The sequence below is a fragment of the Aphelocoma coerulescens genome (assembly GCF_041296385.1).
Source record: "Aphelocoma coerulescens isolate FSJ_1873_10779 chromosome Z unlocalized genomic scaffold, UR_Acoe_1.0 ChrZ, whole genome shotgun sequence".
Taxonomy (NCBI): domain Eukaryota; kingdom Metazoa; phylum Chordata; class Aves; order Passeriformes; family Corvidae; genus Aphelocoma; species Aphelocoma coerulescens.
In genome coordinates this window covers 62,532,928-62,546,724 of record NW_027184085.1, presented here as the reverse complement: position 1 = coordinate 62,546,724, position 13,797 = coordinate 62,532,928, and the positions used below count along the sequence as shown (strand labels likewise).

The 13,797-nt window shown below is 43.3% G+C and overlaps 1 protein-coding gene across 1 annotated transcript in view; it reads left to right on the top strand.

Moving 5' to 3' along the window:
* The first annotated feature begins 4,525 nt into the window (after positions 1-4,525).
* Positions 4,526-13,797, top strand: part of LOC138103342 (transient receptor potential cation channel subfamily M member 6-like) — a 28,393-nt gene continuing 19,121 nt past the window's right edge. The window contains exons 1-2 of the mRNA XM_069001579.1: positions 4,526-4,568; positions 4,707-4,864. Coding sequence (XP_068857680.1) covers positions 4,835-4,864 — 30 coding nt within the window. The 5' untranslated portion in view covers positions 4,526-4,568; positions 4,707-4,834. The remainder of the gene's footprint in view (positions 4,569-4,706; positions 4,865-13,797) is intronic.

Below are 13,797 nucleotides of genomic sequence, written 5' to 3'. Positions count from 1 at the left end.
GAACTCTCCGAGGCTAGTTAGTTTTTCCTCGGAAAAGAAAAATACTTAAGATGTTTTCATATGAGGAAGGAGTTTAAGAGAATACTACTTAAAATATCACTTGTGCTGATTTCTGTGATCATAAAAGCTGTAATTTAAAAACACACTATAGCAATTAGCAAACACATTGGTATAAAAATTATGTAAGGACTAAGATACTGGGTTATAAGAGAAGAATGTTGTTTTATAAATGGGTGATTACTGCAGGGAAAGAACCAATTTCTTAATTTCTTGAATAGAAGTAAGCTTAAATTTGTTTTGCTTTCCTTTTAGGAAATCAAGGTACTTAAAGGTGAAATTAGAGCAGCAGCAAGAAGCAGCCAAGTTAATCAGTTTGGCTGTTCATGTTATGGTATATTTCTATTATTTAGTATGGGATAGCTACTCAAAGCATGGCCTGAAAGCAGTAATAATCATAACAGTGCTCTGCCTAGCTGACACCAGCATCTCAGTGTTACATGGGACTTCTGCCTGCTGCTTTCAGCAGAGAGTACTGGAAGCTGTGCCCTGCAGGCCAGGTACTGCTTATGGGGTCAATCCATGTGGTCCCCTGCCTCTTCTGCCATGGCTTGGCCATCAGGCTGTACCTGATGGGGAACCCTTGCCCAGACCCACAATTGCTAGGATAGCCTGTGTAAGCCAACATTCAAATGTTTCTTCCTTGCCTGCAGAGCAGTCAGCAGTTATTAAAGGTCCATGTCACATGAACATGGATGTGCCTTCAGCCTTTGGAAGGCTGGCACAGACAATAGACAGTACTATTCACCATGGAACTGCCCATCTTACACTGTATAATTTGGCATTGCTTTAAGTCTTGTGTTCCAGTCTGAGAACGGGTGTGCTCAGTGTACTTCACAGACATCCTAGTAAGTTCAGGTTTTCCTCTTGCCTCCAGCCATAGGTCACTAAAGGACAGACTTCTTTAGTGAAGGATGGTGCTCCCTGTACATTCATTGTTGTGTAACCCTTGATGTTTAGGTAAGTGATTTTTAGGTAATATAATTTTTAAAAAAAATTTTTTTGTAAATAGTTGAGTTGATTTTTAGGTAAATAATTTTCAGTTACTTCAAATTAAAGAAATCAGTCATGTGGATAAGGCTCTTTTTTCAGTCTTAAGCAGAAAGGTTTTTGTTTGTCTTCTCTAAACCTCAAAGCACTTGCTTTGGCAGGTCTTTGAATATGAATACTAACACAAACCATCATCCCAATTCTAGCTTCTGTATAGTCCCTGTGAGAACGATATCAAAAAAACATAGAATGTTAAGGGTTTGGAAGGGTCTTAAAATCATATTGAAGGGACTTAAAATCTAGTTCCAATCCCTGCTGCTATGGGAAGGGACAGCTCCTACTACATCAGGTTGCTCAAGGCCTTATCTAACCTGGCCTAGAACACTGCCAGGGTTGGGGCATCTCCAGCTTCCCTGCAGGTCCCTTTCGGATTCTGTGAAGGTTGCTGTGATGTCTCTTCTCCAGGCTGCACAGTCCCAATTTTATCAGCCTGTCTTTGTAGTGGACATGTTCCAGTCCTCTTACCAACCTCCTGGCCCTTCTCTGGACTTGCTCCAACAATTCCATGTCCTGCTTATGTTGGGGACACCCGAACTGTACACAGGGTAGGTGACTCCAGGTGGGGTCTCACAAGAGCAGAGCAGAGGGGCAGAATCACCTCCTTACCTCCTTTAATCTGCTTGCCATGTTCCTTTGGATGCAACCTGGAAGCTATTTGGCTTTCTGGGCTGTGAGTGCACACTGCTGGCCCAGTTTTCCATCAACTATCACCCCCAAATCCTTGTGTACAGGGCTGCTCTCAAACACTTCTCTGCCCAGCCTGTGGGTGTGTCTGGGATTGCCCTGAGCAAGGTGTAGGACCTTGCACTTAGGTTTGTTGAACTTTATGGGCTTTGCATTGGCTCACCGCTCAAGCCTGTCAAGGTCCCCCTGGATGGCATCCCTTCCCTCCAGCATGTTTGCACCACTCAGCTTGGTGTCATTGGCAAACATGCTGAGGGTGCTCTTGGTCCCACTGTTCATGTCACCAGCAAAGATGTTGAACAGTGTCAGCCCCTGTAACAACCCCAGCTTGTGTCTAGTATGAAAAAACAGGTGGGAAAGCAAAACAAATATTTTGAAAATTGTTTTAAAATGACGATTTGAGATCTCTGGGGTAACATCTGGAGAAAATGTCACTGAGGAATCCATATACCTGTCATTTGACACAGTCCAGGAAGCTAAGTCAGACAGAATTCTCATCTTCTAGGAGTACAATACATTTGAAAAATCTGTTAACCACTCTGAGGGATACAAGGAATGAAAGAGCAAACTGAAGAGAGGCAATGTTCTCTGAGACTGTTCCACAAAACCTTCAAGATTGCTTATTCTTAGAAGTAGGAATTGTGTTATTGGTCAATAAAGGCTCCCCAGAAACCTGGAAAATTTTGAAGGTGTTAACTGTTCAGCTACACATAGCATTTGAGAAGTCATTGAATGTTGAGGTAAAAGCCACTGAAGTAGGTATCCTTTGATCCTGCATCTTCCTTGTGTTTGTCTTCACTACACAGGAGGTTGTAGTGAGGTAGATGCTGGGGTTTTGTCCCAAGTAACAAGACAGGACAAGAGGAAATAGCCTCAAGTTGGTGCTAGGGAGGCTTAGGTTGCATATTAGGTAAGTTTCTTCGCTGTAAAGGTTGCCAAGTACTAGGACAGGCTGCTCAGAGAAGTGGTAGAGTTACCATCCCTGGAGGTTTTTAAAAGATGTGTAAATGTGGCACTTAATGACATTGTTTAGTGGTGGACTTGGCAATGCTAGGTTAATGGTTGGTTGATCTTAGAGGTCTTTTCCAATCTAAATGATTTTATGAATCTATGGTTGTTGCCCTGCAAAAGTACATTTTGGTTCTCTATAACTGTAAAGCATTTATTCACATGAGATGGACGTTACTGTACCTTAAAGCTGCCAAACACACTCCTACACCAAGTCCTCTTGGAATGCCTTCACTAATTTTCCTACCAATTTTCTGTTAAGAAAATTGAATAACAGAGACTAGAGACACCATGTGAAATGTTGTTTCTCCCTTCTGGACTGTGATGTCCTGCTGTAGGAAGCAGTGTGCTGGTTTCCATGGGACCATCACTACACACACAGAAACTATTTGTAGTTGTAACAAGATTAAACCATACCATCACATTTTGTTCTTCGGGTCTATACCAAGGGTACTTCAGAATGTATTTCAGGAGAATTATAGTTGGTTATTTGTGATTGTGACCATCAAGTTGAGAAAATGTACCCCACTACATTCCTGGCAAGTTAGAAACTCTAAACTTGTAAAAACAATTTTTCTCATAGAATAAGTTCTGTAGACTATCCTATTCACTTCAGATAATTCTTCATACATTCTAAATACAACGTCAGAACTGTTTTGAGGGATTTTGAACCATACTCAGATACAAATAAGTACTTGTTGCAAACACTGGGTGACACCCTGAAAAAGAAGATAGGGTATCCTGTCTGTGTGTAATTCAATATTCAAAATTCTCCTCCTTCTTGCCTCCCGTTGGAGCACATTTATCATGTGAACAAGTAGATGATTGACATTTATCGGTTCTGTCTCAGTTCTGTAATCTTTTAATAAAAAAATAATTCTATTGGTGATGAGGGAAGTAATGTTCTCCTTTGTTGGCAGATCAGTTTCTAGTATCAGGGTGCAGTGGGCAGCCCGAGGGAAGATTTACTGTGATCAGATCTGGAACAATCATTGTATATATGCATACTGTGAACTAAGCAATAAAGCATGACTTAAACTCACTGCAGGAGGTTGCCTTAACACACTGTATGTTGAAGGGGAAGACCAAAGCAGAAATTGTAGTTCAGAATCTGCATGGTTAAACAATATTTGTATTTTGTGCTATAATGAACAACATTCTGCCACAATGCCTTTCCACAGCATGCCAAAGCAGACGCTGAAGCAGTCATCATCTGGTGAGTGCATTCAATATATCTGCTGCCAGCCTTTAGTGTTGGATTGACTTATGAGACTTCTTTTGTGTTGTTAGATAAAGATAAATAAGCCTGAAGGCAGGCTGATTTGTTGATGATGGTATGGAATGATGAGAAATCTAGAAGCAGTCTACCAGTTTTATTCCTTTCTCCTCTCTTTGCTTCATCATCAGTTCTTGAAGGTCTGCTAGGGCACTAAGGCAAAGGTAAAGGTGTGTATATAGTCTTATGAAACTCGGTATCTTCAGTGTGCTTGGACATGATGAAACAATGAAACTGGGAGTTCCCTCTAAAACAGGTTAGTGCATGAGATGTAAATTAGTTTGAGCTTTTCCATTCCGAAGTCTGTATAAACATCTAGTAGATTCTGCCTGATTAAACACGATGGATGGAAAAAACCCCGAAAACATTTCCAGGTACTTACTGGATATGAGGTATAATATAACAGATCTTAGAGAACAGAGTGGGTATCTGGATGTTTATGCCTTTGCAGGCCGCCCATGGAAACAACAGAAACAAAGCCGTTCCTTCTTTGGTAAGTGTTTCTATTAAGCACATTATCCTCCTTTGAATTGCTTTTTGGTCCAGGATTTTTGGACTTTTGAAAACAATGCAAGGTGATTAATGAATTAAAGCAGTCATACTTTGACATGTATACATTTCACTTCCTTAGGACACAAAAAGCAGGAGGTGTGATGCACTGTTCCTAATGAGCATCCAAGAACTGAGCTGTCTGCGCTGCTGTTGAGGTGACAGATTAGACACTGGAAATATAGGACTAACAAAAAAGAAGCTTAAAGGATGGACAAACAAGACAGCACTGATCTTAAGGTAAGTCTGTAGAAGTAAGATTGATAAGGAGGAAACATCTCAGCAGTTCTGATTTCTAGAGAAAACAAGATAGAGAGTACATGAGAGTTATGTGGACTTTGAACTACTAAAGTAGCTGTTATAAAACGTACCACATGTGTTTTCATATCAGTGAAGTGCTGAGGAATTGGGTGTGGGAATTTGTAACATAAGTTGGCTTTTCATAATATGGCTTTTCATAGCAGATTTTTAGGTCTTTGTGCTAGGTAAGAAGTGGCAATACCTGATTTCAGGGAAGATTGAGGATTTCTTATGTCTGAAAGACTCTTCACAACTTAGAAAGAAATGGCACAAACTTGGAATTAAGAAAATGCTTGCAATCGATGGAATATGTACATGTAGGTGTGACCCAGTAAGTTCCAGTGCACCTGCATGTGCTGGGATACCTGTGTTTCAAATTTCTTATGGAGTTCAGATTCATATGAAGAGAGGGCACAGTAACAGTGACTGATACATCCTATTAAAAGAGGATTTTTTTTTTCATTTGTGAACATTGATGATACTAGCAAATTGAGCCAAAATCTTCTATGCTGACTCAGGATTACTTGACTGAGGAAGTTTAATTGACAATAATGAAATATCTTAAAAAAGGTGTAGCTAGGTAAAGAATGAACCTAGCTACATTCAACACCTGCTAAAAATTTTAGGAGTCCATTCTCTTATTAGAAGCTGTAATGTTTTCTTAAGGCCTACCATGTGGAAGTACAATATAAATATCTAAAGACGAAATAGAAGCAATGTAAGAAGAAGAAAACCATGTTTGGCAGGGTGCTGGGAACAGTTTTATTATTGTCTCTGTCTTTGAAGTAATAGTTTATGTGAAACCACTGCTAAGTTTGACAGCCAGTATTTCAAAAGGTCCTGAGGCATGCCCAAGGACCAACCAGGCTGCTCTGTTTTTTGGGGTGCTGCTGAGACTGTGTGTGAACCATCTTCTCCCTGGTGCTCACCGAGGCTCTGCTCAGGCTCCTGCACTGGAACAGCATGCTCTGAAGGCAAGCTTCTCCTGCAGGGAGGAGGAGGAGGAGGAGGGAGAACTGAGCACAGTAGAGAAAGATAAGACTTGGCTGAGCAGGAAAATTAGAAATTGAGAGACCAGAAAATGGGAGAAACATCTAGAAAGAGCAAGTGGATAGGAAATATAGATAATATCCAGAGGCAGATGGACATTGGTCCTCACAGTCAATACAGTGGCCAGAAACCAACAAAATAAAAGAAACAGTAGGCAAGAAGCAGATGAGAGAGCAGAGCTGAGAAATCAAAGAACTGAGACTGGGATTAATTATAGGAAGGGGTAAGTTTGAAATAAGAGGAAATGGAGACTGACTGAAAAGTAAGGTTTGAGAAACAAGTTGAAGAAAATAAAAAAGACTGGAAACAAAATGAAATTCAGGATAAAGAAGAATCGTGTATGCCTGTTTTGTTAGTTTACAATAGGTACAACCAGGTGTAATTGTTGCAGGGACTTGGTTTGGGTTGCTGGCTGTGGTCCTTGGGACATTCGAGGGCTCCAGTCCTGCAGGAGACAGTGGTAACTGCTGAGGGGCTGTTGAGGTTCCTTCTTTAAGTTTTGTCAGTGAGAAAGAAGTAATACAGAAGGTATGTGAAGATGACTAAGAAGATCAAGAACTTAAGTGTTCAAAAATTTGGGTTTATATCCAAATTTTATCGCTTCATGAAGATTTTAATTAATACACTGGCACATACTGTTTTCTTATTCATTGGTTGTGTTCATTGTCGTGAGCTGTAACACTGCTACTGTTCCTTTTTACCTTTTGCCTTCAATAATGTCTTGATTACCTATGATTCAAGTCTTCATATTTCACAATCCAAGAGAATTGCTGATTTCCTCTTGGACCCTCTTGTTACTTTTATCGTGAGTGCTGTAGCTTGTATCATGAATTTACTTTTAGAGCCCCCTGAAAAATGAGGCATTAGGAGGGGGTGCTGAGATGCAGGCAAACCAGAGTCAAAAAGCATGTGCTGAGTTCGGGATACTTTGATCTGGTCTCCCGATGTGAGGAAGAGTGTGGCGGGGTGGAAGAAAAGCGCAGCTGGGCCCGGGAGGGGAAGCGTGTGAGCAGAGAGAGGTGCGCTCGGCCCGGCCGTCGGGGCTCCCTGGCAGGATGGCAGCCAAGGCAGAGTCGGTGCTCGCCCTCCCCGCATAGGAAAGCGTGGCCCTGGCGCCAGCGTGCGGCTCCCAGAACTGGGCACAGGTAGCACCTGGTTCACCGAGCAGCCCGGGGTAAAGGACGGCGCCCCGCCCGCCCCGCGCGGCCGCCGCGGGACAAGGATCGCGGGGCCGGGGCATGGCGGCGTGGCGGGACCTGCTGCTGCCGCCGCTGGGCTCCGTGTTCCGCGGCCACCGGCGGGGACGCGGCTGGCAGCCCCCGCACCGCGAGCGCGCGGACCCGCAGGTGAGGGCGGCGCGGCCGCGGTGACCCCGCTGTCCCCCAGCACGGGCGGTGCCGTGTCCCTCCGCGTCCCTCCGTGCCCCGCCGGGCAGCGGGGGGCTGTGACCGACCCTCCCCGTCCTCAGCCGGCCCCGTCCCTGCGGCCCCGGAGGGGGAGCATCGGCGGCGGGCGGCGGCGGCTGGCTCGGACAGAGCGCTCGGCTGTGTCCGGCGGCGCGCCGAGCCAACCCGCAAATGGCATCAGGCTCCGTCTGAAAGTCCAGGCGACCTGGGGAGAGCAGATCAGTGTCAGCCGACGGGAAAGAGAAGTCCCTGGGCTGCTGGGGGCTGTTTTACCCGGGATTTGATGTTCTGGGGCCGGTGCTGTTTAGCCCCCTCTATTTCTGCAGACGGGGACTTGGGTGGTTTTATACAAATACATAGGTCTGCTTGTATTCTAGTAGCCATAACAGGCTTTTAGCAAAAAAGATTGCCCACACTACGGACAGGACATAGCACGGCAGTCTCGTGGTGCTGCTATTTCAAATAGCCATGAGGTTAGGTGTAGTGTGTCAGAGAGGTGCCTCCGGCTTTAGTAAATTGTCACTTCTTTTTACTATGATGCTGACTGAATGTGGGGTTTTGTTTTGTTTGTTTGGGTTTTGGATGTTTTTTTTTTCTGTTGGTTGGTTTCGGGTTGTTTTTTTTGTTTTGTTTTGTTTTCTTTTTGTTTGTTTTGTTGTTTGGTTTTTTTTTTAATTTAAAGATGGAACGTTTGTGATTCAGATGTTTGGGGTTTAAGAATAGAGCTCTGCTACTACACATAACGTTTTGAGACTGGACCATATTTCACACAGATCATGCTGTAGCAGTGTATCTGCTGTAGCAAAGTATCTTCTGTATCCATTTCTGATATACCTCCTGATAAAAGAAATGTGTTTACAGTGGAATATTCTGTACATGTCTCTTTATGAACATCATTTTCAAAATACATAATATCAGCTTGTAAACAAAGAAAAAAATGAGCCAGTGTTTTAAATTGTGAACACCTGAAGTTAAACCACAAAATTCTGTTACCAGAACATTGGAGTGGCCAATTTTTAGAGATTCATGCATTTTAGACCTGCCAGGGGAATTGTAGTGTTACCTATAAGAATCAGCAGGTACTGTTATGAGCCTAAAATGAGTTTAAGGAAACATCATCGTAGTTCTCTTTTCTTTCTCTCTCTCTTTTTTTTCTTTTCCTTTTTTTTTCTTTATTGAAAGCATTCTCTGAAGTTGTGAAATCAGTTTACAGATTTTGTTAAGTTTATCTTATGCCATAACAACCTTACTTAAAGTAGTAGCAGGCTTATATAGTGGTATTAAAAACAATGAACAGAAAATAGGTTATTGTATTTGAACCTGTTTCCTTAATTGTTTTGTGGGTTGATAAGGAACAAATGAATCTTTCTTGACTGTTACAAGGTCAGGACACAGAGACCACCCAGTAGTGAATGTATGTCATTCCTAGAAGTAACCAGAATCAGGAAGAAAACATGAGAATCATCCAGAACTATACCAGAAGAAGACATTTCTCTTTGAGCTTTACCATCAAATTTTTTTATTTTAATATTGTGGGAACAGGAGTAGGTAATTGTTACTTGTTACTTCTTTTTCCCTCTGCCCCTTTGTGACCCCCTAGTGAAAGGCAAAATGGCAGGTAGTAGCTTTAGAAGAGCAGAAGGTAGGCGAGTTTAAAATGTCTAGAGCTCATAAAGGAAAATGTAATTTCAATAAACATGTCTGTCCATGCATACACACGATGATGCAGTGCGGACAGTAGTCCACTCTGGGCTGCGGGGAAATGATTTTTGCGCCTGGGTTTCAGTTTTCAAAACTGTTTTTATCACCTAAGAGCGTAGGTCCCCCTGGGGCCAGTGAAACTGTGCGTGCTGATTGGCTTTGTGGAGAACCTCATGGGCCTGGGAACTGCAGAGTGTCACTCTTCCATCCTCCCCAGGAGTTCTTGTTCGCCTCTGCATAACTACTCTGGGAGGTGCCCCGAATAACAGAAAACAGGTGTTAATGGTCACGAAACCAGAATTGTCCTGGTGGTAAATGGTATTGTCTTTCAAGTGGGATTGCAGTACAGGATAGCATGTCATGGGGAAGCTGCAGCAGTAAGAAGGTAAGGTCAGTCCCTTCGTGTTGCTGTCAGCACTATGCTGAATGTGACTGGTGTTACATAACACAAACAATGTGGGGCTGCTGTATCCCATCTACAATGTCCGTCAGTGTGGCTACAATCTGGTCTGCGGAAGCTGAATGAAACTGTTCCAAGAGAAAAAGTCTATGTGAACTATTGCATTACTCTTCCTACCTATTATATTACATAAATCATTCTTTCATACCTCAATTTGTGGTTCAGATTATCTTAAATTTAATTTTTACTGAGTAACACTATGTTAACTGAAAAGGTGTGTCTTCCAGCAAGCTGATCTATAGGTTTTTTTGTGCTCTCCAGGGAGGTGGTAGATTCAAGCAGGATCATTCAACTTTTTGAGAATTGCGCTAGTGAGTTTGAGACACCTCGGGTGGTACACAGCACAACAAGAAGCTGAGATTGCCACAGTTTGGCAAGTTTTGATATTCCCTCTGTGTTTCTTTCAGACTGGCTCTATCAAATGCTGTGTAAACTTTGCCTGATTCTTGTAATATATGAATTTCATGTAAAATGCATTCTAGGTAAACCCTTGTAATCCATTCTGTATGACTTGAATTACCAGTTCTTTTGCTTTACGTTCTCATCTCTAACGCTTTCCCTCAGTTTTTGAGGTGGCTGTACTTTCGCCTCCCAGCTGAAAGAGGAGAGGCCCCTTTGAGGGGCCACAGCTGTTTAAGTCTCAAAAAAGGCAGGATGTATTAAGCGCTTGTCTTCATCCTTTCCTTAGGAGTGCCATTCTTTTGCATCTCTGCTGTAGTGCAGTTGCTGGTACGTGCTGTTCTGAGTTGTACAGTACCCTCTGTCCATCATACAGGAACAGAACGAGGCATCTAAAAACAGTTTCTGAGGTTTCTCGTTGTTCTTTTTACCAGGACAGAAGCTGGGTGCTATCATGATGTACTTTGATAAATGCTAGTCGGATAAAGGGTTTTTTAAAATCCATTGGTGATGTGATATATGTTGTCTGTTTCCAAATCACAAGCCCTTTGGTTGCTAATAAAATTAGTGCTTCTGGATTTTCATAATCATTAAGTCTTAGAGATGAGAGTGGAGGTCAACCCTCTCCAGTATTATCAGTAATGGGAGGGTCTGCAGAGAAATGGTGTTGGGGTGGATACTTGCCTCCCAGCCTTCAGTGGTTTCAGGTCTGCAACTTGGTAAGCACCATGGCTGCACTTTGGTGTCAGCCCTGTGATGTGAGAAAATGAATGTTTTCACTATAGAAGTGTTTTCCTAGAGACTGTGTAGTGCTAGAGATTGCACATTGGTGACTGGGATTTGGTCATATCTTTGAAGGGTTGGCCTGTTGTGACTGTAGCGCCAGTTAAGGCTGCATGTTGAGGTCAGGCTGTGGATGTAAATTTTTTACCAGCCTGGCTGGGGTGGGATGATTCCAGGTTTGATCAGTCCTAGTCCTATCAGTCCTATAAACCAGTGCATTTGACTGTTGGTGCAATCTAACCCCAAAGAGGCATAGCAGAGCTTCTACTTGTACATCCCAAGTGCTTGTGAAATACATCCATCTCTCTCCTGCTGGCCAGAGTTTCAGAAAGGCTGGGTGGCAGTGCTGTGCAATCTCAGCCCTCACAGTGAGCTCGTCCTGTCCATTCTCCTTGCAGCAACCTCCTTGCCCCTGCTCTGGCCCTTCTCTCATCACTTGTGCCAGCACAGCTCAGGAGACCATCCGAACACACATGCAGGCATCTTGGTGAGCAGAGAGCACTGCTGGAAGGCTGGGTGGCATTTGGAGCTGCCCCTCGAGGTAGAGGAGTTGTCATCAGGGTGGAGCAGACAGGAGAGCATGCCTTGGAACATAGCCCAGCCTGCTGGAAGCCGGGAGCCACAGCTCGTCTTTGTGCCAGGAGGGCAGTGCTGATGGCTGCCAAGCCATTCTGTGCAGCCTGGCATGAAGTGCGACTGCAGCTGCTCCTTGCTGCCTGGCCCCGGGGAAACCTAAGCCTTTGGGAGTCCCTTTGGCCACTGTTGCAACCCGCAGTGAATAAACAAGGGGATAAGCCTGGTGTGGTGGAATATGTCTTGGACGTGAGGCTGAAGGTGCAGAAAGACCTGGTGGAGAGCTCAAGGGTGTGTCCAGGTGGTCTCTGGGGCAAAGAGCACAAGGTTGTCCTTGCAGTCCCCAGTGGCTGCTCCCAGGCCATGGCTGGCTGTTCCTCCAGCTTGTTTGTGGGCCTGTAATGTATGATGGGTTAATGATGTGACTTACATTTAACAGTGAGCCGGCATGGAAAAGGAAAGCTTTTTTATTTGGAAGGTGGTGTGAGGGCAGAGATGAAGAGAGAGGTAAGACACGTCCAGGTGGGAAATGCAGAAGTGGGACTGACCATACCTTCAGCCGCTTTAGAAATCACCTAAGATGTGCTTCCTCTTTCTTTGGAAGATGGAATTTCAGTTCTGTAACCATCTGCCTGTCTTGTAGTGTGTGCAAGGGCCGCTGTATGCAGCTGTCAAGCCCAAGAAGATTTTGTTACTATGTGAGACAAGCAATGGAGCAAAAAGAAGAATTCTGATAGAAATGACAGTGAGCATCATATGGCTGCAGAGGTGAGCTGTGTGGATGGCTCACATCATGGAATCATAGAAGCACAGAATAATTTGGGAAGCAACCTTAAAGATCATCTAGCTCCAACCTACCTGCCACCTTCCTCTAGAGCAGGTTAATGACGTGTGACTTCCTGGGGCCCTTCATGCTTCCTCCAGCTGAATTTTGCAACCTGCATTTGCTTTTCACATTAGTTACTTTAGATACATCTGACCTTTAGAGAGACACCTCTCTAGTCAGTATTAAACCCTGCGCTGTGATAACATAAAACAAGCAAAAGAAAGCTCTGATATTTACTATCAGATAATTTTTTTCTCTTCCTTCTCTTGGTTTAAGCTAGGAAGACTTTTGTGCTCTGTGATTTTGAATCATTTGATAAAGGAATGCATTTGTCACAGCAATGAGTGGTGACCTCTGTGACTTCTCAGTGCTAGGTAGGTGAGACCCAATTTCAAAAAGAGCAAGTTGATTAGCTCTTTGCTAAGATCAAGTTCTTAACAAGTAAGAAAAACTGCCTTCCAATGACTGCCTTTCAAAGTGGAAATCTGAATGAGACTTGAAGCATTGTACTGACCCTCTGAATAATACATCTGAAACATCATTTTCTTATGGCTGCCTGGATTTTCCCTTCTTTAAAATTACTTACAAGTAATTACTAACAAGATGATTTCATATGGGATATGTAACTTGCTTTCAATATTTATGATTTTCTGATTATATTGTATTAGTTAATAAAAGAACACCAAATGCCTGACTTTCTTTGGGACTGACTTCCAAAATTTTGCTGTTAAGACAGGAGTGTCCATTAAAAAAACTGTGAAAATTTTGTCTCCAAAAGAGACACAGTAAAATAAGGCCATGGTTATATTTAAAGATTATAATAATTTGCAAATATAGTTTGGATTAATTTGCCATTTCTTCCTCCTTTACTGGTGCCTGCTCTTATTTGCTGCAAGTTTTGGGCATCTCCTATAATTTATCCTGCAATTTGGACTGTTTTCCAACAATTAAAATCTTTAGAAGTTGTATTTCTGTATCTTTACATATATATTACTTCATACCAAAACTTGTTCAATAATTCATTATCCTATGCTGATCATTGAATTAGTTTTATGTCCTGGAGTGATGTAATGAAGCTGCTTTATTCCTTACCCATCCGCTCAATGCCCAAGGACGCTGTTTCTCTAAGATGGACCCGGGGCCGGGGCCACAGGACCGAGTGCGGGGCGGTTTAACGGGGCCCAGCGGCTCCAGGGGCTCGGCAGGGCTGGGGAGGGAGCGCGCCGGGAGCGCTGTGCTGCTCTTTGGGTTTCCTTTGTGTTCCGCCTAGCTGGGAAAAGGTTCTGTTGGTTTTTTTTCTGGTTCTTTTTTCCCTTTCCTTCCCCTTGTCTCACTGCCTCCCTTCCCTCCTCATCGGTCCAGGGAGGCTGCGAGGTGTCCCCGGCTGATCCGAGCCCAGGTATCTGTTCCCTGTCTGGGAATTTGTTGTATTTTGAGGTTTTTTTTAATCCTGTTTTACCCTGTTTTGTTTGTGTGTTAATAAACTGTTTGGTTTCTTTTTCCTACTTTTAACTTCTTGTGACCCATTTGTCTCATTGGTGGAGGAAAAGGGGAGGCCCTTTCCTCCTGAAGTTTTGTCTCCAAAACCGAGATATTTTATAAGAAATTATATACACTATTATGTTGTATACAGGGCCAAAGTAACCCAAATGTCAGCTTCTAGCAAGGTGGCTGC